Below are 24,363 nucleotides of genomic sequence, written 5' to 3' on the forward strand. Positions count from 1 at the left end.
GCCGGAGGGCCGGGTGAGTCAAGACTGGGTTGGGCTAGGCTGGGGAGAGGAGGATGTGGGATCAGGGCGCACCTGTTGCGGGACTAGAAAGTCGTTAGGGAGAGGGAGGGGCCGTTGCACTGAGGTCACCTGGCTGGGGGCTGGATCGTTTGGCCCAGCTCCTACCTCCCACCTCTCCCCCCACCTCTAGAAAAGAGTTCTGGGTTGGGGAGCGCCTCCCCGCCTCCTCCCACGGGGTCCTTCCTTCCCGGGGTTCCCAGACTCCAAGTCAGAGCTGGAGGAGGCTTCCGCCCCTTTTCCCAAGGGGTTGGGGAGGGGGCGAGGGACTTTGGAAGGAGAGGCTGGGAGTGCGAGGAGCCTGGAGCTTCAGGGGGCCGCTGACATCCTCCCATTCATTTTCACAGAAGAGGAAACTGAGGCCAGGAGGACAGAAGAGCCTCACTCGCCCATGGAATGGGCGGGAGCGGCCAAGCCGGACTTGGTTTCACTTTTGTCCCCGGGTCCCTGGCGCTCTGGCTGGGGCCCGGCACACCGGACGTGCCTAAAGGCGGTTCTGTCCATTATCTGTCTCCCTGAAGCCTCGCTATTTAGTTCTGAGGTCAGAGCCCTGTTGGGTTGAGGAGCCCCCACCTACACAGCCGGAAATCTGAGAGGGGTCACCGACCCTTGGGCCCATAACTAGTGACAAAGCGAGGTAGGGGTGGGGGCGGGCCTGGAGCCCCAGCCTTCCTGAATCCCTAGCCGCTGGTTGTCACCGGGAGCTTTCTTCGCCCACAGATGCTAGAATAATCGGGGTCACATGGGGCTGAGGAAGGAGTATGTGAACCGTTTGGATAGTAAAATGGCTCCCCCCACCTCCATCTTTAAAAATCTGTAGGGTCCCGGACTTGGGCATCCTGACACTCAGGCTTGCCGAGCTGGGGTGCTGGGCTTGGGTCCCACACACTTTCAGCCTTGCTCTGAGCTTGTGGGACTGAGTTGCCTGTGCTTTCTCTCCCCCCTCCCCCCATTCCAGCCTGGCAGAGGAAGCTGGGAATGTCCCAAAGGTACTGGGTTCCAGTCTCTGCCTGACCTTGGCAAATGTCAGAAACCTGTACATTAGATCAAGAGATTATGAGCTGTGGACAAATTGGGCTAGAAAGGACCTCAGGACCCAGGAAATCAGGAGTCCTGGCTGCCAGCCATGGCACACCTCTGGAGATCTTGGCAGCAATCAGCAGCAGCATTTCTATAGAGCCTTAATGTTTCCAAAGCCCCATGGCATCCCCTCTCTCATTCTAGCTTACAACCCTCAATAAGTAGTAGCATCTCACCTCTATCCCCTATCACTGGGTAAGCATGGGAAGGGATATGCCCCATTCACCTACCTCTACTTCCCATCACAAACCCACATCTCCTAGGGCTCATTGAGGAGGGGAAAGAGAACCTAGAAATTGAACCATAATGTGCCAGGATAAAAATAACTAGAAATGTATCTTTTAAAAAATGTCATTATTTTTCAAATTCTGCACGTAACAAACAGCGTATAAAATGAGCATTTCCTTATACACAGCAGAGCAGAAAAAGAGGGTTGTAATTTAGGTGAAAGTATAAATCTCTGTTGTTTTTCCTTTTAAATATGTAATTGATTTGCCCCGTCACTTTCCAAACTGTCCTGCTGATCTGTGTTCCCTTCCAGCCTTCCTGCCGTTCTCTTCCGTGCATGCATGTAACACTTTGAAAATCTCCTGATCGCAGACTCGGGCACCCTGACATTCTCAGGCTTGCAGAGCTGTGGTGTCAGACTGTTCCCCGAGGGGTTTCTTTCAGGAGGGGCCCAGCCCATTCTTTCTCATCCCACTTTGTCCTCTGCTTCTGAAAGATCCCAGCTGTTTTCCTTTAAGAGTTCTTGAAATATGATCTAGAGGCTCTTTTTTTTTTTTAAATTGGTCATGACTTTCAGGTGGTCTAACAATTCTAAATTTTTTTCTCCTGTATCTGTCACACCCTCACTTGATCCGACTCTTTGGGGGCCAGCAGGGAATGGGCTGCCATTCTGCTGTGTCTCTCCCCTAGCTCAAAGTTCAGAGCCTGGCATATGATGAGTCATAATGAGGTGGAGTCTGGGGATGTGGATTCCAATTCCACTTCAAACACTTCCTAGCTGAGTGACCTTGGGCAAGTCATGTTATCCCTGAGCCTCAGTTGTACTATTTCTTGTTGTCTCATGGAGTCATTGGCTTCTATTTGCTTCATTCTAATTTTTAGGGAGTTTGCCACAAGGTTGCGTACATCTTGTGCCAGGCTGTTAATTCCCTTTCCAATTTATTCATCTTTAGCTCTCGTTTCTTTTCCAATTTTTTCCCCATGTGCTCTCATATCATGGATAAGACACTTTTAATTTCCTTTTAAACTCTTGCTTTATCTCTTCCAGGAATTCTAGTTGAGTCTGTGTCCAAGCTGTGTTTTCCTCTGAGGCTTTGCTTGTAGCTGTTTTGGAGTCACCCTCTTCTTCTGGGTTTGCATCTTGAGTGACCCCGTCACTGTGATAACCTTTTATGGTGGGACTTCCTTGTGCCTTCTTCCAGATTCCTGACTTTGAACTTCCCATTAGGGCTCTTCATACATCTTCAGGGAAGGTCCGAGTTGGTCTTGCTGCTCTCTTGGAGTATTAGATGTTGTGTTATTCCAGGCTCTCTGGCTGAAGACCTGACAGCTTTCAATGCTCCCAAAAAGATCTGGTGGCGTGATGCCTGATCCCTCCTCCCCCTGCCCCCATCTAAGCTCTGCAATTTCCTAACCTAAGTTTGGACCTTAGCAGCAGCCTCCGGGCTTGCGAGCCCTGACAGAAGCTTCAGTAGATGCTGTTGGATCATCAGCGAGCTGGCAGGTATGCTGCTTCAGAGCGATAGAACTTCGGGTTCCCATTTGCTATGGGATTCCTGCCCTGGTTCTTCCTCTGTGGGCTTCAGATTGGGCTAGGAGCTAGAACAGAGACCCTTCTCTGCTCCTGAGGTCAGAGCCACACAGCTGCTGCCGGCTTCAGAATGATGCCTCTCTTGTCCCCTGCCTTAGGCCCTTCCACCACTCCTTACCTCAGAGGGAAATGCTGCCCCTAGGTGTAGGTGACATCCTCGTCTGCCTTGGGTCTGTGCCCTGGCACTTGGGGGGACACAGAGGGGAATGCTGGCGCTTGGCACCATCTCTTGCTCCTGTGCACAGCTTCTCTCTGCCCTGGAGGGCTCCAGGGGGCATGCTCCTGGCCAGACTCCACCCCCCGTGAGTGGTGACCTCCCTGTGTGTAGCCCTATGCCAGCCTGGGCTGGAGAAGTGACTCCTGGAGACTGTCGTTTGGCTCTCCCAGTCAGGATTTGGTCTGCGGCAGTTTCTAGATGTTTGGAGGAGTCAGGGTGGGGAGAGTGGAGGGGGAACTTGATGTATTTTTTGCAGCTGCTTCGCTCACCCCCATTGCATTATAAGGTCTTTGAAAGCTAGGGGCAGGTCTGGACTTTGTCATATGCACACACACACACACACACACCCCCAAACACGCATATGCACACACACGCGTGTAAACATATGTACTTACATATGTATACATACATACACGCTCACACACATATACATACATGCACACTCAAATAAACATATACACTCACATATGTATAAACACACATGTGCACACATAAACATATCACACTGACATACATGCACGTGCATAGACATGTACATATGCACACGTACATATACACTCATACATGTGTATGCATACACACATACATGCACACCCATGGACTGAACAAGGGCAGACACCCCCTGTGATTTTGTTAGTTTAGAGAAAGCCCAGTGTCTGGGGTCGTGTGGCCAATGTGACGTGTCTGCTACAGGCTTTGAACCAAAGATGTCCTGCCTCTGCCTCTCCATTTCTGGGCAAGGCCACCTTTCCTGTCTTATCTAAAAATTGGTGAGTCTCCCAGTCCAGAGCACCACCCTGCTCACAGTGGGCACTTACTAAGTGTTGAATTGAGTTAAAATACCTGGGTCAGCATTGAGCTCCTGCAGGGTCCTTGGCCCTGGAATGAAGACTTTACAGGGTATAAAGGATCCCTGCTCTCAGCAGCGGGGGTGGGGCAGTGGAGGGTGCTCCCCTTGGAGTAAGGGGGTCCTGGGTTCAGATCCTGCCCCTGCCACTTCCCAGCTGTGTGGCCTGTGCACCCTCATTTCATCTCAGAGCCTTAACTTGAAGAACATGGGATTAAGCATTCTGCAAACCTCAAAGGGCTTTAGAGATCCTGCTGTGATGACTACTGATGTGGGCTCACCTTCTGTGGCCAAGCCCGCTGCTTTGGCCTGGCCCTGCCAGGTCCAGATCCAGAAGAGGGCTGCTTCTGGCCTGGCCTCTCTCATTGTGCCCTCAGGTCCCAAATGCCATTTCCAGAGAACTTGCCCGAGGGACCGAGGCACTAATTTGGCTGGGCAGCATGAAGGTAATTGCTGTCAGAGCCTGTTTGCACATTTCTATTTTTATAACAACAATCCACTTTACAGTGAATTGGGGGGGGAGCCATAGACAGGGTCTGGAGGGTGGGGGGCTGAGGGGTCCTGGCACTCCTTGGAACAATCTCTGAGCCCACAACCCTACATGTATGAGCAGATGTTGTTTATCATTCTCTTCCTCTCATGCCCAACACTGGTGAAAGCAGTTGTTGAATGAACAAATGAATAAGTGAATGAATGAATTTCCCACTGCCATTGGTGGATATAGGTGTTGTTATTGTTCAGTCGTATCTGACTTTTCATAACCCCATTTGGTGTTTTCTTGGCAAAGATACTAGAGTGATTTGCCATTTCCTTCTCCAGCTCATTTTATAGATGAGGAACTAAAGCAGAGTTAAGTGACTCGCCCAGGGTTACACAGCTAATAAGTGTCTGAGGTCAGATTTGAACTCAGGTCCTCCTGACTCCAGGACCAGTGCTCTATCCACTGTGCTGCCTAGCTGCCCCTTGGTATAAGTAGATTGTTTCATTTCTTTATGAGTGGAGAGAGAAGGAGATCGGGCTCATCTCTATACCAGGAAATGTTCTCCATCTCTAGTTTATCTTATCACAAAGGTTTGAGGTCAAAGGAGTTCCCTCAGTAGCATGTTAGCAGTGATCTGAGCTGTGCAGTGTTGCCCTAGGGATTATGTTATCTCTTTGGCACAGAGGAGGTATCCATCAAGGGAACATCAACACCTTGAAGGCTGTGAGAAATGAGACCTATTCCATCCGGCTTATGATGGGGTCCCCTGGAATGCAACTGGGTAGTGTAGGCATCAGATATAGCTGTCTACACAGACACAGGGACCTTTCCCTTCTCCCTCGTGGACCACTTCGGGTAGTCTAACTCCTGCTGTATTCAGCTTTTGAGACAGTTTCAGCCCAGGTTCTTTCTGAGGACATTTTAATCTGGTTGAAATCAGTGGGTATTTGTTAGAACTGGGACTCTGGGCTCTGGGCCTCAGTTTCCTCATCTGTAAAATGGGATGATGACCTTAGCTCCTTGCAGCTCTAGAGTCCTTTGGGCCAGGGAATCTGGGAGGCCATTCCTGGTGAGAGGAGGACAGAAATGGAAGTTTGCGTGTGGGAATCATTTAAACCCTGCTCTGGGACAGAAGGTCCTCCCAACCCCCATTTTAGGATGATCAAAGCAGACAGGCTCATAGAGTCATCAGCTGGAGTTGAAAGGAATCCTCTTTTTTGTTTTTTTTTGTTTTTTGTTTTTTGGTGAGGCAATCGGGGTTAAGTGACTTGCCCAGGGTCACACAGCTAGCCAACTCCTTTTGCAGATGAGGAAACTGAGGCCCAGAGAGGGGGAGGGATTTGCCCCCGGTCATCCACTTAGCTGAGAGCACAGGGCTCTCTCCATCGTGGAACACTGCCGACCCGAGTGATGTCGAGAATGGTGGAATTAATCAGTCGGGTTTTGATCACTTGAATGATCTTTGTTTTTTTCCCTAAGCTCATAGACTTTGGAAATGAGAGAGTTTTAAAAGTCTTGTCTAAAGCAGCAAGGTAAACAGTAGAAAGAGCCTTGTATTGGGAGGTCGAGGGTCTGGATTCAGGTCCAGCATCTGCCACTTCCTACCTGGGTGATCTGATGCTGGTCACTTCCCTTTCTTTCTTTTTTTTTTTTAAACAATCTTTTCTTTATCTTTATTTTTATTTTTACTTTTTATTTTCAGGCAATTGGGGTTAAGTGACTTGCCCAGAGTCACACAGCTAGTAAGTGTCAAGTGTTTAGTCTGAGGCCGGATTTGAACTCAGGTCCTCCTGATTTCAGGGCCAGTGCTCTATCCACTGTGCTGCCTAGCTGCCCTGTCACTTCCCTTTCTGGGCGTCAGTTTTCTCCCCCATAAAAGGAGATCAGACTGGGTGAGCCCCGAGGAGTCTGCCTTCCTTCCAGCTCTCAAGCTGGGATTCGTAATTTTGTTAGACTCTCATCAGCCATATGCATCCTTTCTAGAGCTGTCTGAGAAGAGGCGATCTGAGGACCAGGAGGGAACCCTGAGCTCCACTCCCAGCCTCCAAGCTGGATTGGCTTCTGCTGGAAACATGTCGGGGATTGACTTGGAGGCATTAGCAGAGATAGGTAAATGCTCCTGATTCCATTTCACTTGGTGTCCTGGACAATCTGGGGCCAATGTCAGAGACAGATGTAAGCTTCAGAGACAGCCAGTCACTGTGCCGTTTCCTACACCACGCCTGCTGGGAGCTCCTGATGGGGACCTGGGGAGGGCAGGGCCAGGCATTGTAGCAACGAGCTCTTATTTCTGTGCGCGGCTCATTTCTTCCGACAGGCAGGGAGAGCCTTGACTTCTCTGCCCGTTTTAGAGATGATAGAAACTGAGCCCCAGAGAACGAAGGGTCTAACCTAAGGTTAACAGAGCAGACTGGAACTCAGGTCTTCGTCCCCCCCGTGAGACTGCAGAAAGGGCCTATTCACTGGAACTCAGCCAATTAAGCAAACGGAGCCTCAAGTTGTGTGCTGAGCTCCAGGCAGAGCCCTTATCTCTGGGGGAGATGGAGAGTCTTCACAAGACACAGCCTTAGCCTTAGGGGGACATCCAGTCCAGGAAGCTCTTCTCCCACATCATAGAGGCTCCAGCTCAGGGCCACAGACCTAGAGAGGGTCTAAAGCCTCTGAAATGGAAGTGCGTGGCGCCCCTTGCTGGCTGGGCCTACACAGTCTTCTTGCTTCATCGGAGAAAGGGATGTGGCGGACTGACCAGTGGGTTTGTAGGTCACTTTTTTGTTTCTGTGATACATCACACGCATGCTGGGTTGGCCTTCCCAGTCACCCCATCTTCTCCATCCTCCTTCAAATGGGGCCCCAAGAAAGAAGCAGTGAAAAGACCTTGGCTTTGAGCCTGAAGACCAGGGCTCAAATCCCCTCTTTGGCAGGGGCTGTGGTGCAGAAAGTGCTCTGCAAATATCCATGTCCAGGAGACCCTGGAGACATGCCCAGGATGAGGATGGTGATGGTGCCATCTTCTCCTGGGTCTCCGGTGAGGGAGCTGCTCTGGCGGTGCTCCTGAGGCCTGGGATGGGGCCTCCACCGCCTCTGCCTATGGCCAGTGCACCGTGGAGCTGATAGCCTTCTTGCTGGGGGCGTCTGCTGTCGGGACCTCTGCACCCTTCAAGGCTTGTTTCTTGCTGCAGAATTACAGAAAGAGGAAGAGGAAGCTACTACATTAGGAGCGCCAAGGGTGTCACTTGCGTGCACCCCAGCCTGCAAGGACTCAGCACTGGGCATGGACCATCCATACTACGACGTGGCCAGGCATGGGATCCTCCACTTAGCAGGTACATGGGGCTGGAGTGAGGCTGGGGGGCCTGCTGGCCTTGCCCCCCTGGAGGGCCCAGTTCTGTTTGTGAAAGGTCTTGGAATGAAGAGATGCAAAGCTCCCAAATCTGTGAATAACAAAATAACTTAGTAGAAAGGCAGTGTGGCACAGTGGTCAGAGGGCCCCCCTTAGAAGGGCTGTGTCCGACCCTGCCTGGTACCATCCTGGCTGTGTGACCTCTTAGTGCCCAGGCAGCTTCCAGCAGGGGCTGATCTGGACCAGGTGTCATTTCTCTTAACACCCACCCGTGGGAGCAGCAGAGAGCACTGCCTCCCCTTTCCAGAAGCTCGGCAGGGGGATCCTAGCAGCCCACTGACCTCCTCCTACTTCTCTTTGAGAGACTCTCCCATCCCCCCAGTGCCTGAGATGTGTGGCTGGAAGGAAAGGACCGACACGCCAGTACTAGGACGGCAGGAGTTGGGGCTGGTCCCAGTTTGGCAAAGGTGAAGACTGAGGCCCAGAGAGGGGCTGACTTTGTCAACCTGGATCTGCTGCCAGGCCTGGGGTGTGCTCTGGCCCTTCCTCCTACGGCCAGCGAAGGAGAGCCCCAAGGCTCCCCCTCAGTCTTGACTGCTCTGCCCTGACCAGCAGATCTTCTTTTGGTTTCACAGGGGATGACAATTCAGGGAGACGAGTCATTACCTTCAGCTGCTGCCGAATGCCCCCCTCTCACGAGCTCAACCACAGCCACCTCCTGGGGTAAGCCTCCTGCCTCTGCCCCTCACGCCTTCCTCGAGAGAGGTCGCTGTCCCTGGCATTTCTGTGTGACGTAGGGTTTAATGAGCATTTATGAAGTGACTGCTGTACACCAAGGCCTGTACTGGGACCTGGTCTCCAACGAGGTGTTGTCCTTGCCCTCCTGGGTCTCACAGTCAAGGGAGGCAGAGCACCCAGAATTCTTCGCTGTGCATTCCAGCCTCTGCTTGGTCCTCAGGCCTTGCCTGGGCTCTCCCACCCAACTGGGCCTCCACTCAGACTTCTTCCTGTGTCCTGAATGCCTTTCCTGCTACCACGCTCCAGTCGGGCAGGTATCTGTCGCCCCCAGACCCTCTTGGCCCAGGAAGCCTTCTTGAGTCCTTCCTGTTGGTAATGGCCTTCCCCTCATACCTCACAGAATGCTAAGGTTAATGCCCTTAGCATGAAAGATTTTGTACTATGGTTACTGAGAAGAGCTGGAGGCTGGAGACCCACTGAATGGTAAAGGGGTCCTAGAGCAGATTCCTGCTCAGAAGATCCTTTCTGAGGCTAGCAGTCTAAATTCCCCCTAACTTGCACCTCATGGGAGACTCTTCTAGACTGTTGCTCAAGACTGACTAATTCGCAACTCCACCAACAATGCATGAGTATGCCTGTTTTCCTAACATGGGCTGCTTCCAGTTTTGTTTAGAGGTGGGGATGGGGGAATCCTATTCTAGGATTACTGAGCCCATGCCTCCTTAGACCAAAAAATGGTATTTTCTTTGGGGTTGGGGGTATGGGAGAGAGGCAAGGACTTCTTCTTGGCCCCAGAGGGCATTGGGAAGAGTGGGAGAGAGGGAGAGTGGTCCAACCATTAGGAAAGATTTCCTATTAGAGTTAGCTAGAGGTGGAGGGACCTGGCCCTATTCTGGGCCTCAGTTTCTTCACCTGCAAAATTAGAGAATTGGGATAGATGCCTCAGAGATACCATCCAGTTCCAGCTCTGTGACTTCCTTGTAGGCAGGGATCCTGGGTTTGAGTCCTGACTGCCACTCTCTGTGTGATCTTGTCACTGAACTGCTTCTGGAAGTACAAAAAGAGGGGGTTCGGGCAGGATAACTTCTAAGAACTCTGCCAGTGCTCTAGACACCCAGAAGCCTCATGGAAGTTTTCTCTAAATTGTAGATGCTTCTAGCCTCAGCACTGGGGTCTGCACACAGTAGGTGCTCAATAAATGTGTGTGGAATGGAGTCGTCTCATAAAGGACTCTGCCCAGTTGAGTTTTCTGAGTTTTTTGGTGATAGTTTTCTGATGCCTGGTGAGAGGGAGACCACTGCAGGTGAGGCAGGGGGAAGGAACGTGGTGAGGGCTAGTTAGAAGAAGCTGATTCGGACAATACGATCTCTCCCTGTCCCCTGGCCAGGTACCTGAAGTACACCCTTGACCAATATGTAGAGAATGACTACACCATCGTCTACTTCCACTACGGGCTGACGAGCCGCAACAAGCCCTCTTTGAGCTGGCTTCAAAGCGCCTACAAAGAATTGGGCCGGAAGTATGTCTGGGGTCCGGTCTTGGAGGGGGTGGGGGGGAGTGTCTGCCTTGCTGCAGGTGGGTAGGAGGGCTCCTCTTAGCTGAAGAGGAAGGGAAAGAACTCAAGTCAGATGGAGGGGAAGCCAGATGATGGGGGGAGGTGAGATTGAGCCCAGTGGAATGGGCAACTCCTCCTGGGACCAAACGTGGGAGCCAGGTTTGGGTAATTCTTAAAGCTGGAGATGGAATAGCTAATGGACAGACAGAAGTGAGTATGTCAAAGAGCTGGGACAGAGGCACTGCGGGCCCTCTCGATGAGGCCACACCCTTTCCCAAAGACTTGGTGAGTCACTGTGGCCAAAAGTGTCCATCCTCTTGGGGCAATGCTCTGGTGACGGGGCTTTCTGCAGTTAGGTAAAATGGTCCTCAGATGCCAGACACAGTTGACGACAAAGATCCTTTTTGGTATCATAGAAGGGATTTCAGAGGCCTCCTAGTCCAACCTCCTCATCTTACAGAAGAGGAAACTGAGGCTCAGAGAAGAGGAAAGGACTGAGCTAAGGTCACAAAGTGCAGAGATAGGATTTGAACTCAGGTCCTCAGACACCAACAGCAATGCTCTTTCCAAGACGCTAAGCTACTTGTTCAGTGATTTGATCATATGTAGACCAGGCTCCATGCTGGATGCTCCCAGAGTTACTGGCCAAGGAGGAGTAAGATAAACTGTTGTTAAGGAACCAACTGTCTAGATGCCTGGGAAACAGCTCAGAACAGTGAAGAGAGGACACAAGTTTCAGCAGCAGCACCGTTGAACAACTCTCTCTGGGCTGTGGGCCCCTCATCTGTAAAATGGGTTTAAACTCCCTCCCCTGCCTCCTCACGGAGCTGCTGGGAGTCTACTGAGAGACTAGAGGTGGCGGTGTTCATAACTGGGGCGGTGGGGGGCCTGGTAGTAGTGGCCAGAGCTGCTGGCTTCCTCCAGTCTGAAGCCTCTCTTGGCATCATAGAATGTCAGAGCTGAGAGGAAACCGAGAGCAGGGAAGGTCAGAGCTGGGAGGGCCCTTAAAACAGGTGATATCAGAACCGAGAAAGGCCTTAGAACAGGGAATGTCAGAACTAGGAAGGAGGAGGGTGGGCTGGGACTTAGAACAGAGAGTGTCAGAAGTGGGAGAGACCTTACAATTTACAGGGGAGGAAACTGAGGCATAGAGAGGGAAGAAAGTTGTCCCGAGTCACAGGCTGAATTAGTGATGGTCAGAATTCCAAGATCTTTCTGTCACACTACCGCTGCCCCTCTATCTAGGCAGGCAGGACATGCATCGTTCAGATTCCCGTCAGCTGTAGCCTTGTTGAACCAAGAGTCCAAAGTGAAGTGTCTGGACCTGCTTTTGTGGACCTGTTGCTGAGGGCCTGGGGCCTTGCCCTGTCTCTGTAGATGTTTTCATAGAAGAGCCCCCATCAGAGGACTCACATAACCCTGTGCTTCTTCCAACAGGTACAAGAAAAACTTGAAAGCCCTTTATGTTGTGCATCCTACCAACTTCATCAAGATCCTCTGGACCATTTTCAAGCCCCTCATTAGGTGCGTCTCCATTCCTGGGACTGCTGGTTGGCCCATTTCTGTTAGGACCACGGGCAACAATATTGTCCCCAGAAAGGGTTTCCCCAAGGCCTCTCTCCTGTGTCCTCGTATTTACCCTGTCCCTGATGGGACCCCCGCAGAACCTAATGGTGCCAGAGCCTTGCAGCAGAATGACTTTATTGTCAAACTTTGCCAGATGAATCCTGCACTGCTCCCTGGTGACCGGGGCCACAGACAGCTTCATATGAATCACGAGGGAGAGCTGCTTTCTGGTTATTTTTTTTTTATTCTGATTTTTGGACTCCTCAACAGGGGCAGCTACCACCTGGATCCTGAAATCTAGTCCCGACTTTTCTGGTTCCTTGCTCTATAACCTTGGGCACGTCCCTTTCCCCTTTTGAGCTGCCAGCGGGCTTTCCCCTTGTAGTCTCCACTCTTCTAGAGTCTAGCTTCCTAATATGCTGCGCTTCTCTACTACACCTTTAATCAGTGCATTTGTGCATCAGCAAACACTTATTAAGCACCTCTGGCATGCCAGATATGTCCTACCCACTGAGAATAAAACAATGGAAAAAAATGGAAACAGTGCCTGCCCTCAAGAGGGTTACATTCCATCAGGGAGGTTCAGTCACACACATACTCTCTCTCTCTCTCACACACACACACACACACACGTACAAAATATATGTGCACTCACATATACATACTCACACATATACATTTACACATATACACACACACATACATTCACATACACAGTCACACATATTCGCACAAGTATACAATATACATACACTCACACATACATGCACTCACATATACACATACACGTACTCACACATATACATTTACACATATACACACATACATTCACATACACATTCACACATATTCACACAAGTATACAATATACATACACTCACACATACATGCACTCACATATACACATACTCACACATATACATTTACACACACACACGCACACACGCACACATGCACGCACACACTTTGCTAGAAAGAGGCATGACCAGGCCTCAAACCCAGGGATCCTAATATTTCTGCTACCTACACACGGAGTGACTTGAGAACTTTTAAAAGCTAATGCAAAAGTGAGCTGAAGGGGTTGATGTTTTTAGAAGCAGGCTGGTCTTTTTGTCCAGTGGAGGCGCTGATACAGGGAGTGGGGCAGCATGCCCGCTAAGAACAACATGGTGCTTGGTTTGATGCTGGATCCATGAACATACCCATCTTGTTACTGGGTCTGAACTCAATCAAGTTCTGGGGTTTGAAGGTGCATTTGTCCCCAGGGCTCTCTCTGGGTCTTTTTCCTCTTCCTCTCCTGTACCATCACTAGCTCTGCACCTTGTTTTCTGCTGGGTGACTCCCTGAAGGACAACTCTCATTGGTAAAGGGCTGTCCTACGGAGGAGGAGCTAATCTCTTTCTCCTTTGCCCTAGGGGCAGATGTGGCAGAGAGGCCAGTGGAGGCTCCCAAAGTGAAAGGGGCTGTCTTGTAGGAAGTTCCCCCACCTTGGCTGGAAGCCAGAAAGGAGATTCTTGGTCAGGTCTGGGATGGACCAAAGGGCCTCTGAGGCAGGAAGAACATTTGGAGTCAGAGGGCCTGGGGCGAAATCTTGCCCTTGCCCCCCGCTCCCAGTGGGACCTTGGGTGGGTAACGTCCCTCACTGGGCCTCAGTTTCCTCCTCAGTAATGTGAGGGGCTTAGACCCGATCGCCGCTGAGGTCCCTTCCAGCTCTGGACCCCTCAGGCTTCCCAGATGATGCAGTCATCTCCCCCCAGTGCTGTTTGAGGGGGCTGGGCTCAGAAAGGCTGCAAACGTCCCCCCCCTCCCCCACGCTTCCTAGGAAGGGCTCGAGGGCATCAGCTGAGACTCACTCAGTTCCATTTCCTCCACTAGAGGGAGCCAGTGCCCACAAGTCGGCTGCTCCTGTAGTAAGCTGGTTAATGAATGTGTGTGGGAGCGGAAGGGAAGAGGAGTTCATGTTCTTCACCGAGCATTTATTAAGCTCTTGCTGTGTGCGAGGAGAAAACGGTCTCTGCCCTTTGGGAGTTCATATGCCACTGGCTTTGTCTTCTGGTTTATGTCTAGGGTTGGAGTCCAAGGGTCATAGGCCTAGATCTGGAAGGACCCTCAGGGCCAGCTCGAGGGGTAAACTGAGGCCCAGGCCTGGGAGGGACCTCGGAGGCCAGCTACCCCAGTCATCCCCCTCCTTTTACAGAGGGGGAAACTGAGCTTCGCTTTGCTCAAAGTTGTTCAGGTGGTCAGCTGGCAAAGTCCACCCCGGTCTATCGATGCCATCCCTGTAATCCCTGAGAGAGCTGGGAAATTCCAGTGATAAATGCTCCCTGCAGGGCAGCAGGATGCTTCTGGTTTTCCGCTGGGGGGAGAAGGGAGGGCTTGGCTGCCAGCCTACTGATCAGGCATGAGCCTCTCCTGGCTTCTCCTGGAAAGTCCTGTCTGACACATCCCAAATCAGCCCATCTCCTCCCCTCTGTGGTGCGCTCCCTCTTCTGACCTCACTCATCATCATTCACCTGGTCTCCCAGGTCTGGAGCCTCTAGGCCATCCTGTCCTCCCCTCAATCCCAACCACCCTCTGTTGCTGTCAACTGCACTTCCATGTGGGGCCTCCAGCTATCCCCAGCTATCCCCAGCACCCCACTCTTCATCAGAGAGGCTGAAGAAAGATTCTTGACTCCAGGCCAGGCTGGGCTAGACAGCTCCCATCCAGTGCCAGTATTTTCATCCCCATCTTCCAAAGGAGGAAACCGAGGCTCAGGAGGGAGGTGCCTTGCTGAAGCAGCCATAGAGCTCAGACTCCCCATTCTGTCCCTGTTGGGCCTGGCTGCCCATAAGCATGTGGGCCTCTTGAGGGGAGGGCTGGGCTTCTCTCCTTCCTCCCCATTCTCTCCCCCAGCTGTTGGTACCTTCCTTTTTTCATATCACCTCCCATCCACTTACCTATGGAACTGGTAGTTGTTTCCACATTATCTACCCCTTAGACTGTATGTTCTTTGAGGGTGATTTTGTGTTTCTTTGTATCCCCAGTACTGGCATGGTGCCTGACACACAGTTAGTGTTTAATGAATGCTGTTTGACCTACTGATCCCTAACATGTCATCTGTGGGGCCCAGCCAGTCCTTGCTGAAGTGACCTATCTGCTCTGAGGGTTCCGAGCCTCAGACCTTCGTCATCCAGAGGAAGTCCTTCTCTGACTTCCTACAATGCCCCCAGCTCCTAAGTGGCCTCTTACAAGGGGGTGTGGATTCCTAATGATTTTCGAAGAGAGTTTGTTGGTTTGGTTTTGTTGAAATGAGATTGTCAGGGAGCTTGGCTATGGGAAGGCAGTCCCTCCTGCCTCTGACCATGTTGGTACCCTTCCTGTGGCTCAGTGGCACAATGGCCCTGGAGGTCCAGGAATCCCAGCTGTGGCTCTTGCTGGCAGTGTGATTTAAACAAGTCTTGTCTCTTTGAGCCTCAGTTTCTTCCTCTATGCAATGGGATGATGATAGTGGTAGTGGCTTTTCACTCAGGCCGCTGAGAAGACAGGAAGCTCCTGGTCTTGTCAGGATTTGGGTTCCACAAAATACAAAAGCTTAAGCTGGCCTGGCCTCCCTCAGTCATCCTCTCCCCACCTCCCCAGCAGGGGCTTCTCTTCTTAACCCTGATCCTTTTCTTTTTTAGCCACAAGTTTGGGAAAAAGGTGACATATTTCAACTACTTAAGTGAGCTAAGGGAGCATCTCAAGTATGACCAGCTGATGATTCCTCCAGAGGTCATTCGGTGAGTTGGAGAAATGACAAAGGGGAACATTGATGACAATGGTGATGGTGATGGGGACATTGATGACCATGGTGATGATGATGGGGACATTGATGACCATGGTGATGGTGATGGGGACATTGATGACCATGGTGATGATGATGGGGACATTGATGACAACGGTGATGGGGACATTGATGACCATGGTGATGATGATGGTGGTCATGGTGATGGTCATCATGATGATGATAGCAGTGGAAGAAGCACATGTGAGCTCAGCTGGGGTCAGAGCCAGACCTAAGGTGGACAAGACAGTCATTGGCCCAGGGTGCAGTAAATGTGGGGGTGAGCTCGTCCTTCATCAGTGGCAGGAAGCTCTGCTGACCAGCTCAGACGTGGAGTTAGCTATATGGCTGGGGGTCAGGGCCACAAGGCCCAAAGTAGCCCTTGGCCTGGGAGGACACACTTTTCAGAGCTTGCCTAAGGCCCACGAAAGGAGCACTAGCCTCACTCCAGAGACAGAGGCTTATCATCCTAACCCCCAAAGGACCTTTCTGTGTGGCATTGGGCTGGTCCTTTCCTCTCTCTGGGCCAAATTTTCCTCAGCTTCTAAATGAGGACCTTGATCTAGATGACACGCATTTCAAATCAACAAGCATTTATTAGGCACCTCTTATGTACCAGGCCCATGCTAGGTCCTGGGGAGAGAAAACGAAGATGGGGGAAGAGGAAGTGCCTGCCTTTGAGGAGTTTGATTCTGTGGGACTTTGTGGGTAAGGACTTGAATACAGATGAGGCAGGTATGTTAGGATCACAGCTAGAAAGGATACCAGAGGTCATCACATCCAGCTGCCTCCCTTTACACATGAAGAAACTGAGGCCCAGAGTTGAGAGCATGGTCACAAAGTATCTGAAGCAGGATTTGAACCCAGATCCCCTGACTTCAGAGTTAATATTCTTTCCAGTACCTCACACTGTCTCCATGAAGAGACAGGATAAATTTGAAGACCTCTGGGGAGCCTTAACAACTAAGAGAATCAGGGAAAGCCCTTGTGGGAGGTGGCCCTGGAAATGAACCTTGAAGGAAGCTAAGGATTCTGTGAGGCCATTCCAAGCATGGGGGACAGCCTAGGCAAAAGCATGGAGATTGGAGATGGTGTGTTTAACTCTAAGTGCCTGCGTAGCCCTCATATTCTGTGAGTCTAAAACTTCAGAGCTTGGAGGAGCCTTGGGAACACTCTGTGGCCGTCAGTGGGGTAACCGTCAGTGATGTGATATTTGTTCTGTCCCCAGACATGATGAAAAGCTGCAGAACATGAGGCTGGGCCGCCCACCGCCCTTGGTGAAGATGCCACCACCCCGCCCTCCTCTGCCCACCCAACAGTTTGGTGTTAGCCTGAAATAGTAAGCCAAGGAGTTGCTCATTTCTCTTATTTCCCCCAAATTTCTGAATGTTTGTGTATCTGAGGACAAGTCAGGGATTCAGGCTCACCATTTCCAGGAAGTCTTCCTTGATTGCCTCTATCCTACCCCCAGGACATGAGCCTCTCTCTGATTTGTGAGTCATGTGGCATCTTTCCTGTCTGCTGGCTGTCTCGGTTGGTATCTCTTTCCTTTACTAGAATAGAAGCTCCCTGAAGGCAAGGCTCTGATACCTGCTAGCAGCCAAAGCTTTGAGCCTGGAGCTTCCATTCTGTGAATGAGAATGTTTCTCCTTCTTGTAAAATAAGGGAATTGGCCCACACGAAGGCCCCTCCAGCTCGAAATCCTGTGATTAGCTTTGGCCAGTCCCACTTGCCTCAGTGGGCCCCAGTCTCCTTCCTTCTAAAATGGGTCTGGTGATAACCCTACTCCCCACTTGAGGAGTGACTTGGCAGAAACAGACTTCTTTTAGGCCTGTCAGCATGGGGCTCTGCTCACAATAGGTGCTTAATAAATGGTCAAAGAATTGGAGAAGAACCTACTGGACACAAGATTGCTAGCACTTAGCTATCCTCACATGTAGCAGAGGTGGGGATAACAATCCCTTAGCCTGCTATTTGATTTGTTGCCATATTAATTCTCATAATCCAGGGAAATGTTTGAATATTTCCATATTAATTACTAAAATTGCAGCATGGCTATTATTAAACAATTAGCTCTGAGCCCCCAACCCAGGTTACTTTTCATTTAATAAACTGTATAGAGGTCATCTCTCTGTATACCAAAAATCTTCATCTCCTAGGCTTAAAGATATCAAATTACCGTCTATACAATTGATTTAAAATGGAAATAATAACACAATAATTTCTAACGTGGTAGCTATGAGAAATATCACATCCAGAGTCCATGACTTCCTTTTTTCTGAAACTCTGTCCCACCATTCAGCTGTGAGGATGGCAGTCATCTTCTCTTAAGAATACTTTTATTCGTTTGTAATATAAAGGCTAAACTCAGTCCTTTCAGGGAATAAGTTCTTTCCCTCTGTCTTGCCTTGCACAAAGTTCACTCTTCAGAAGGACCTTATCTTTGGTTCTTTTCAGGTATCAGCTAAAACACAAGCTCTTTACAGGTAACAGTTAAAAATCTGTCTCTTCACAAGTCCCTCATCATTAAAATTCAAACACTCCCCACTGAATCCCCAGGAGAGGTAGTTAAATTAATACTGTTAACAATTCTATTGCCTCTTAAAGGGACAGTACACATATACAATATGTATAGTCTCTGAGAGAGAAAACTCTGTGTGTGTGTGTGTGTGTGTGTGTAAGTAATAGCAATGTAATACCTGCCAATTATATATTTTTGTATATGTAATATGATATGTATATAAATATATACATATATAATAGTAATGTAATTGCTAATTATATGCATGTGTGTCATGTGTATATGTGTGTGTATCAAATCAGACCTGTGACTAAGGGTTTGTGATATAGTGGAAAGATTGGTGAATTTAGGGTCAAAGGAACTTTGGGTTAAAATGTCAAATCCCAGATCTATTCCTTACTGCCTCATGACGTCAGACAACTCAATTAACCTCCCCATGGCCCTGCCTGTCTCTGTCCCTCAGTTTTCACATCTTTAAAATGAAGTAGTTGGATTGGATGACCTCTGACCAAATCCCAAATCCATGATTTCCTATGATTTAAGCAGAGGCCAGGTGGCCACTTGTCTTAAATGTTTTGGAGAAGAATTACAAGGTAGGTTGGGCTTGGAGTGGAAGACCCCCAAGTTCCCCTCCACCTCTGAGATTCAAATCAACCAAGGATTAAAGAGCAGAGCTAGCAGGAAGCATGGATAGAAGCTACTGTGGCAGCTTAGCCCCCGAGCCTCCTTTTTCCTCATCTGTAAAATGGGAATGATTGTCTTGGACCCTTCTCTTCCAACTAGCAGTATTTATACCTGGACCCTGCTGTGCCTGGGACCACAGGCATGAAACATGTCCTCAGACAAAGGTGTGGCAGGGGATACAGAGGTCACAGGGGTGAGGCTGCAGACCTTCCGGCCACTTCCTATTTTAATGAACTCATCTTGATAGCTAGTTATTGCATCTCAAGGATTATGAGTGGCCTTGAGTCTGAGACAAAATTCTGGTTGCCTTCAACTCCATCTTCTAGTTAGAATAGCATGGTCCCCAAGAGATGGAACCTCGGCTTGTGGAGTTCACTAGGTCATACTTCTCAGACCTGGGGACACCCTGGTCAGTTGTATCACCAAGAGGAGAACACTGATTAATTAATGGCCTTCCCACACACCATTCATCTCCCCCTTCCCAAGCCTCAGCATGAAGAGTGAGGGATGATTGCCATCACCTCAATGGTGCTAATTGGGAATGACACTCTGTTGCTGGTTGAGTTAGCAGTCCAAGAAAAGTAATTAAGAGATGTAAGGGAAACAGTGATTAGAGGAATCAGTGGCCTTATAATTGCTGCTAATTAATTTTTAATCATAGATTAAGTTGATGAAATGCTGAAGAGTCCCCTGTAAACCTGGGTGCAGAACTCTCAGAGGGTGCAGTGTGACAAGAGACAGAAAAAAAAACACACACTGATTAAGCACCTACTGTATGTAGAGCCAGTGGAGGGTAGTGGAGGAGAGACAAAGTTTGCACCAGATGTGACCACCCTGCCCTTCTGGAGCTCATGTACTAATGAGAGGATAAAACAATGCCACTCAACAGTGTCTGGAACATAGTAGGAGCTTAGTAAATGCTTGTTGGTGCAGGGTTACACAATCAACACATTAGAGAGGAAGCAGACAGAGGGCAGTGGCAGGTCAGAGGGGGAAGTCCGTTGTCAGCCAGAGATCAGAGAAGGTTTCATGAATGAGGAGAGATTGGAACGGTGTGGAGCGCAGACTTGGGGCTAGAAGGGAGCTCAGAGCTCTTCTAGTCTAACCTTCTTGTTGTGCACCTGAGAAAACTGAGGTTCAGGAAGGGCACACAGCTAGTGAGAGGCAGAGCTGGGATTCGAACTCGTGTCTCATGACTCCAAGGTCAGCCCTCTCTACCACTCCATTCCACACTGCCCTCTACTGCAGTCCTCCTTTAATGCCTCCTTTTGGCTTGGAGGCCACCCCATATTGAGAACGTTCCTGGCCAGCAGCAGCCCAAGCTCCAGCAGGTCCCCAGAGAGAGATGGAAGGACGGCTGCCAAGCTAGAAAAGCCTTGAAAAGACTTTTCGTGTCTACAATTGCATTTCGTGCCATGAGCATGACAGAAATCCCAGGGTCGCACACCCAGAACTGGCAAGGCGCCCCCTCTCCGGTTTTGTGGTCCATCCCCCTCATCTTATGAGGAGGAAACCGAGGCCCAGGGAGCGGTAAGTGACCTGCCCACATCACGAAGCGGCCCAGCTGGGATATGAACCCAGGATGCTCTTTACGCAACTCTGTCAACCGCTGGTGCCTTGTTTTAGCCAACGCCCGTCTGGAAAACTGACCTGAAAAGTGGAGGGGCAGAGCAGGCAGATGACCGCCAGTGGAAGAGAAACAGCCAAGCTCTTAGGAGGACTCTCAGCTTCCCCTGGAGATAAAGGCTCCCCTTTCAGTATTTTTCTGTCCGGGTGTGGATGTGAGTTCTGGCTTGCTACAATGTTAAGAGATTCAAACCAGAGTATGATACGTGGATGGCGCAGGCTACAATGTATCCCAATCAAAGCGCTGCCTGGGAGCAGGGGACCAGTGTTCCAACTCTGGCTGGGTCTCCTATGCAGCCTTGGGTCAGTCACTGCCCCTCTCTGGGCCTGAGGGGCTTAGACAGCATTGGAGAGGGGCTCTCAAGGCTGGGATAGTAGTGTCCAAGCCAGTTTTCCAAGCACTTTCTCCTCTTCCATTATCCTTATAGCTGCTGACTTCCCCCAACATACTGCGACTCAGTTTCCTCCTCTGTAAAATGGGGTGATAACAGTAGCACCTGCCTCCCAAGGCAGGGCTGACAGGTCTGGGAACGGCAGAAGCAGTGAGCTGATCTGTCCCTTGTTTCTTCTTCATGCATCTAAAACAAGGCAGAGACGGAAGCTTGTGGAGCAGCTTTTCATTTCATCCTGCATCCTAGGAAGCATAAATGGGTCAGAAGGTGCCCTTCCCTGTCGGCCCCCATGCCCATCCCCCCCTTCCCTTGCTTCTTGGGGAGGCTGCACGGAGCATCGGAGGGAGCCCTGAGCTCTGCGCCCAGAGAGTGTGCTCCTTTCTCTGACCTTCCAGGGACCATCTGATCCCAGGCTCAGAGCCAGGAGGACTGTTGGACCTGGGTGCAGACCGGGTGGGGCTTCAAACAGGCTTCTGGCTCAGAATTGAAACTATGTGAGAGGCTCATGTGGTCTCCATTCTGTGGTCACCAAATGGCTGTTTCTTCACCCATTGCATGGAATTAGACTTCTCAGCAAGGATACTGCTTTGGTTCCGTTGGGACCTGCCCACCTGCCTCAATCCGGCTGTGTTGCTCTGCAAGTCAGAAACCTGAGGGAGGAAGGAGCTCCTGACTCCTCTGGGCCTGGATTTAAAATTTGGGCCACAAGGACACAGTCAGTGGTCCCCTGGGCCAGTTATGCCTTGAGGACAGTTTCATTACCTTTTAATGAAACTCTAGCCCAGCTGGGCTGCATAGGGTAGGGTCTTAAGAGGTTGTTTCTAGGCACCTGGGGGCGCCACAGTGCACAGAGCACTGGGCCTGGAGTCAGGAAGACTTGAATTCAAATCTGGTCTCAGATGCTTATTAGCTGTGTGACCCTGGGTAAGTCACTTAAACACACTGTGACTCAGTTTCCTCCTTTGTAAAATGAGGTGATAACAATAGCACTTACCTCCCAAGCTTATCATAAGGCTCACATGAGTTAATGTTTGTGAAGCTCTTTGCACATCTGTAAATGCTCTATAAATGCTGGCTATGGTTGTTGTTACTGTTACTGTCATCGTTCCTGCCGTGGCTGGATCCTTGAGAGCACGTGCGGTGATGACGGCATGGTCTCTGCCCTCTGGAAGCTCCCATCTAGAGCAGACGTGGCCAACATGTCACTTGCAGCCCCCAGCATTCCTGAGGGGGCCCAAGCCAGATTCAAACGTAATTGGGAAGTATTTAACAAGAGAAAGAAAGGAATAAAATCTCAAAAAATTATTTTCAAGTTCCATCCACATGTGGCCCCCAAGGTCCTTAGCTGTGGTTCAGTGTTGAGTTGGACCCCAGCAGTCTGGAAGGTCTGAAGAATGAGCTGATCCCCCCAGCACACGGGCTCCCCTGGAGATGCTGGAGCCGAAAGTCGATCCTGAGCTCCCCTCCCCCAGACCCATGGGGCTTCCTCCGGCTCATGGGATCGTGGCCATTATTAGCTCTACTTTGGCCGTGAGGAAGCTGAGGAAGAGTGTGGGTTACCTATCCAGAGGAACACAGCTGAGGGAGGCCGGAATGTGACCACGCCTTGGTGTTGGTGCCTCCCAGGCCTCCTTGCCAGCCCCAGACATGAGCTGTCTCCCATCTGGAGACTCCTTCTTCTGTCTGCATTTCTTCTGAGGGCCCGAGGATGGGTGGGCGCTGGAGAGGTGAGTGTTCCTCCTGCTTCATTTCCTAGTTCTCCTGGCTAAAAACTGGCCATTTTTCTTCTCTCCTTTCTAGCCTCAGAGACAAAAATAAAGGCGAGCTCATCCCGCCAGTCATGAAGGAGACAGTGACCTACCTGAAGGACAAAGGTGAGCACTGGGGCCATGCAGCAAGGGGGGAGTCAGCCCCCAAGGGAACTGAGGGACAAGTGTGGCAGTATGCTCAGGGCAATGGGGAGAGCCTCACACCGCCCGGAGGAGTCTGGTGGAGAACCATCCTCCTTCTACAAAGAGACTGAGGCTCAGAGGTTTGGAGGGCCATGGGCTTAAAGCTAAAAGGGATCGTCAAGACCATTGAATCCAGTCCCCTTGTTCACAGAGGAGGCAGCTGAGGCCCAGAAGGGGGGTGACTTCCCAAGGTCGCAGTCACTAAGTGTCTCTAGACCCAGATCCAAGCTTTTCTCTACTCCTTGGCAAATTAAATTTCAAGCTTTGTCGGCTCCAAGCTCTGTGGCCTTGGGAAAGTCTCTGAGCACGTCCAGAATCTCCTGAGCATTGGGTGCAAGTGAGCATCTTCATCAATGGGATGAGGCTTCCCCTGTGATTTCAGGGGCAGAGGGAGTTCTACCCGCCAGTGTAGACCCCACCTGCCCAGCAACTTGCAGCCTTAGAAAGATAGCTGGGGAGTAGAGAAGTGGCCTCCCCAGGGTCGCACAGCGAGGATGTGTCAGAAGCCCTGCCCTCCCAACCAGGCTGCCAGCCCCCCTCCCAGCCTGATGGTCCTGCTAAGCCTCTCATAGCATCCCTCCCCTGGCCCCCACCCCCACCCCCACCCTGGCCACAACAGGAATCCATCCACAGGACACCTGCTTCTACACAGGGGGGGCATTCACTCTTTCTATGACCTCCCTCGCCATCAAGGGACACCCCCTGAACCTCCATTTCCTCCTCAGTAAAATGTGGACAGTAAGTCACACACACCCCCAATGGCTCCTACTGCACAGGACACCTGTAAGGGTCCTTACGGTGAGCTGATAAAGAGGGGGCATTGCACGGGGCAGGGGGGGGGCACTACTGCTCTGGGAGTCCAGTTGTTCTGTTCGGGTGACAAGTCCTGAGAACTCCCAAGGTGCACCCGGGCAGACTCATCTTCATGTGAAGTCCCGGCTTAGCATCAGAAGATCTTTGCCTCTTGTGGCTGGTGTGACCCTGGGCAAGTCCCTTCCCTTCTCTGGGCCTCAATTAAACCCTGTCCTCCTGTGTCTTGTCCAGAGGAAAAAGGCCCAAAGTGTCAGAGCCAGAAATCCAGCCTCATCCACTGAGTTAAGGCCTTGGCAAACCTGAAAGCCTTATATAAATAGTCGTAGTGTTTATCATCATCTCCTGATCCTAAGCCCCCATGAGCGAAGGACTTTCTCTACATCCCTGAGACGGTTCATTCAGTCTCGACTTCAGCATCTCTCTCTAGGGACAGAAAGCTCACTCCCTTCCAAAGCAGCTTTTCATCACTGCAGTGCTTGGGTTCTGTGTCCCCCTTGCCTCCCGCACAGCTGTGTCTGTCAGGTTCCCAACCAGGGGCAGGATTGTCCCCGAAGGGAAGACAACCCACATTAGAGTGACTGGCATGTAAGTCCAGGAGCCATAACTGTGTATTGTGTTCCTAATGGGACATGACGTGGCACCATAAAAACTTGATACAGTTGTAAAAATGGTCTGAAGCACTAAGGCATTTTCATGGAGGCTCTACCAGGTCAGCAATGGAAGAGCTGGAAGGACTTTAGAATATGATATGAAGAATGTCAGAGCTGGGAGGGGCCTTAGAACTGAGAATGTCAGAGCTGGGAAGGAGCTTAGAACAGGGAAGGTCAGAGCTGGGAAGGAGCTTAGAACAGGGCAGGTCAGAGCTGGGAA

The 24,363-nt window shown here is 50.6% G+C and overlaps 1 protein-coding gene across 5 annotated transcripts in view; it reads left to right on the forward strand.

The window, feature by feature from the left end:
• ARHGAP8 (Rho GTPase activating protein 8) overlaps positions 1-24,363 on the forward strand; it is a 31,048-nt gene that overhangs the window by 341 nt on the left and 6,344 nt on the right. For 2 of the 5 annotated variants that reach the window (XM_027854273.1, XM_027854271.1), the window contains exons 2-9: positions 6,485-6,610; positions 7,681-7,824; positions 8,477-8,564; positions 9,967-10,098; positions 11,572-11,658; positions 15,363-15,461; positions 16,734-16,844; positions 22,529-22,602. In XM_027854273.1, the coding sequence (XP_027710074.1) occupies positions 6,485-6,610; positions 7,681-7,824; positions 8,477-8,564; positions 9,967-10,098; positions 11,572-11,658; positions 15,363-15,461; positions 16,734-16,844; positions 22,529-22,602 (861 nt within the window). Of the gene's footprint in view, positions 1-6; positions 14-4,446; positions 4,467-6,484; positions 6,611-7,680; positions 7,825-8,476; positions 8,565-9,966; positions 10,099-11,571; positions 11,659-15,362; positions 15,462-16,733; positions 16,845-22,528; positions 22,603-24,363 lie in introns of those variants that run through there. The other 3 variants (XM_027854274.1, XM_027854275.1, XM_027854272.1) reach the window with 3 other exon arrangements.

The sequence above is a fragment of the Vombatus ursinus genome, unplaced genomic scaffold, assembly GCF_900497805.2.
Source record: "Vombatus ursinus unplaced genomic scaffold, bare-nosed wombat genome assembly UNPS02010394.1, whole genome shotgun sequence".
Classification (NCBI taxonomy): domain Eukaryota; kingdom Metazoa; phylum Chordata; class Mammalia; order Diprotodontia; family Vombatidae; genus Vombatus; species Vombatus ursinus.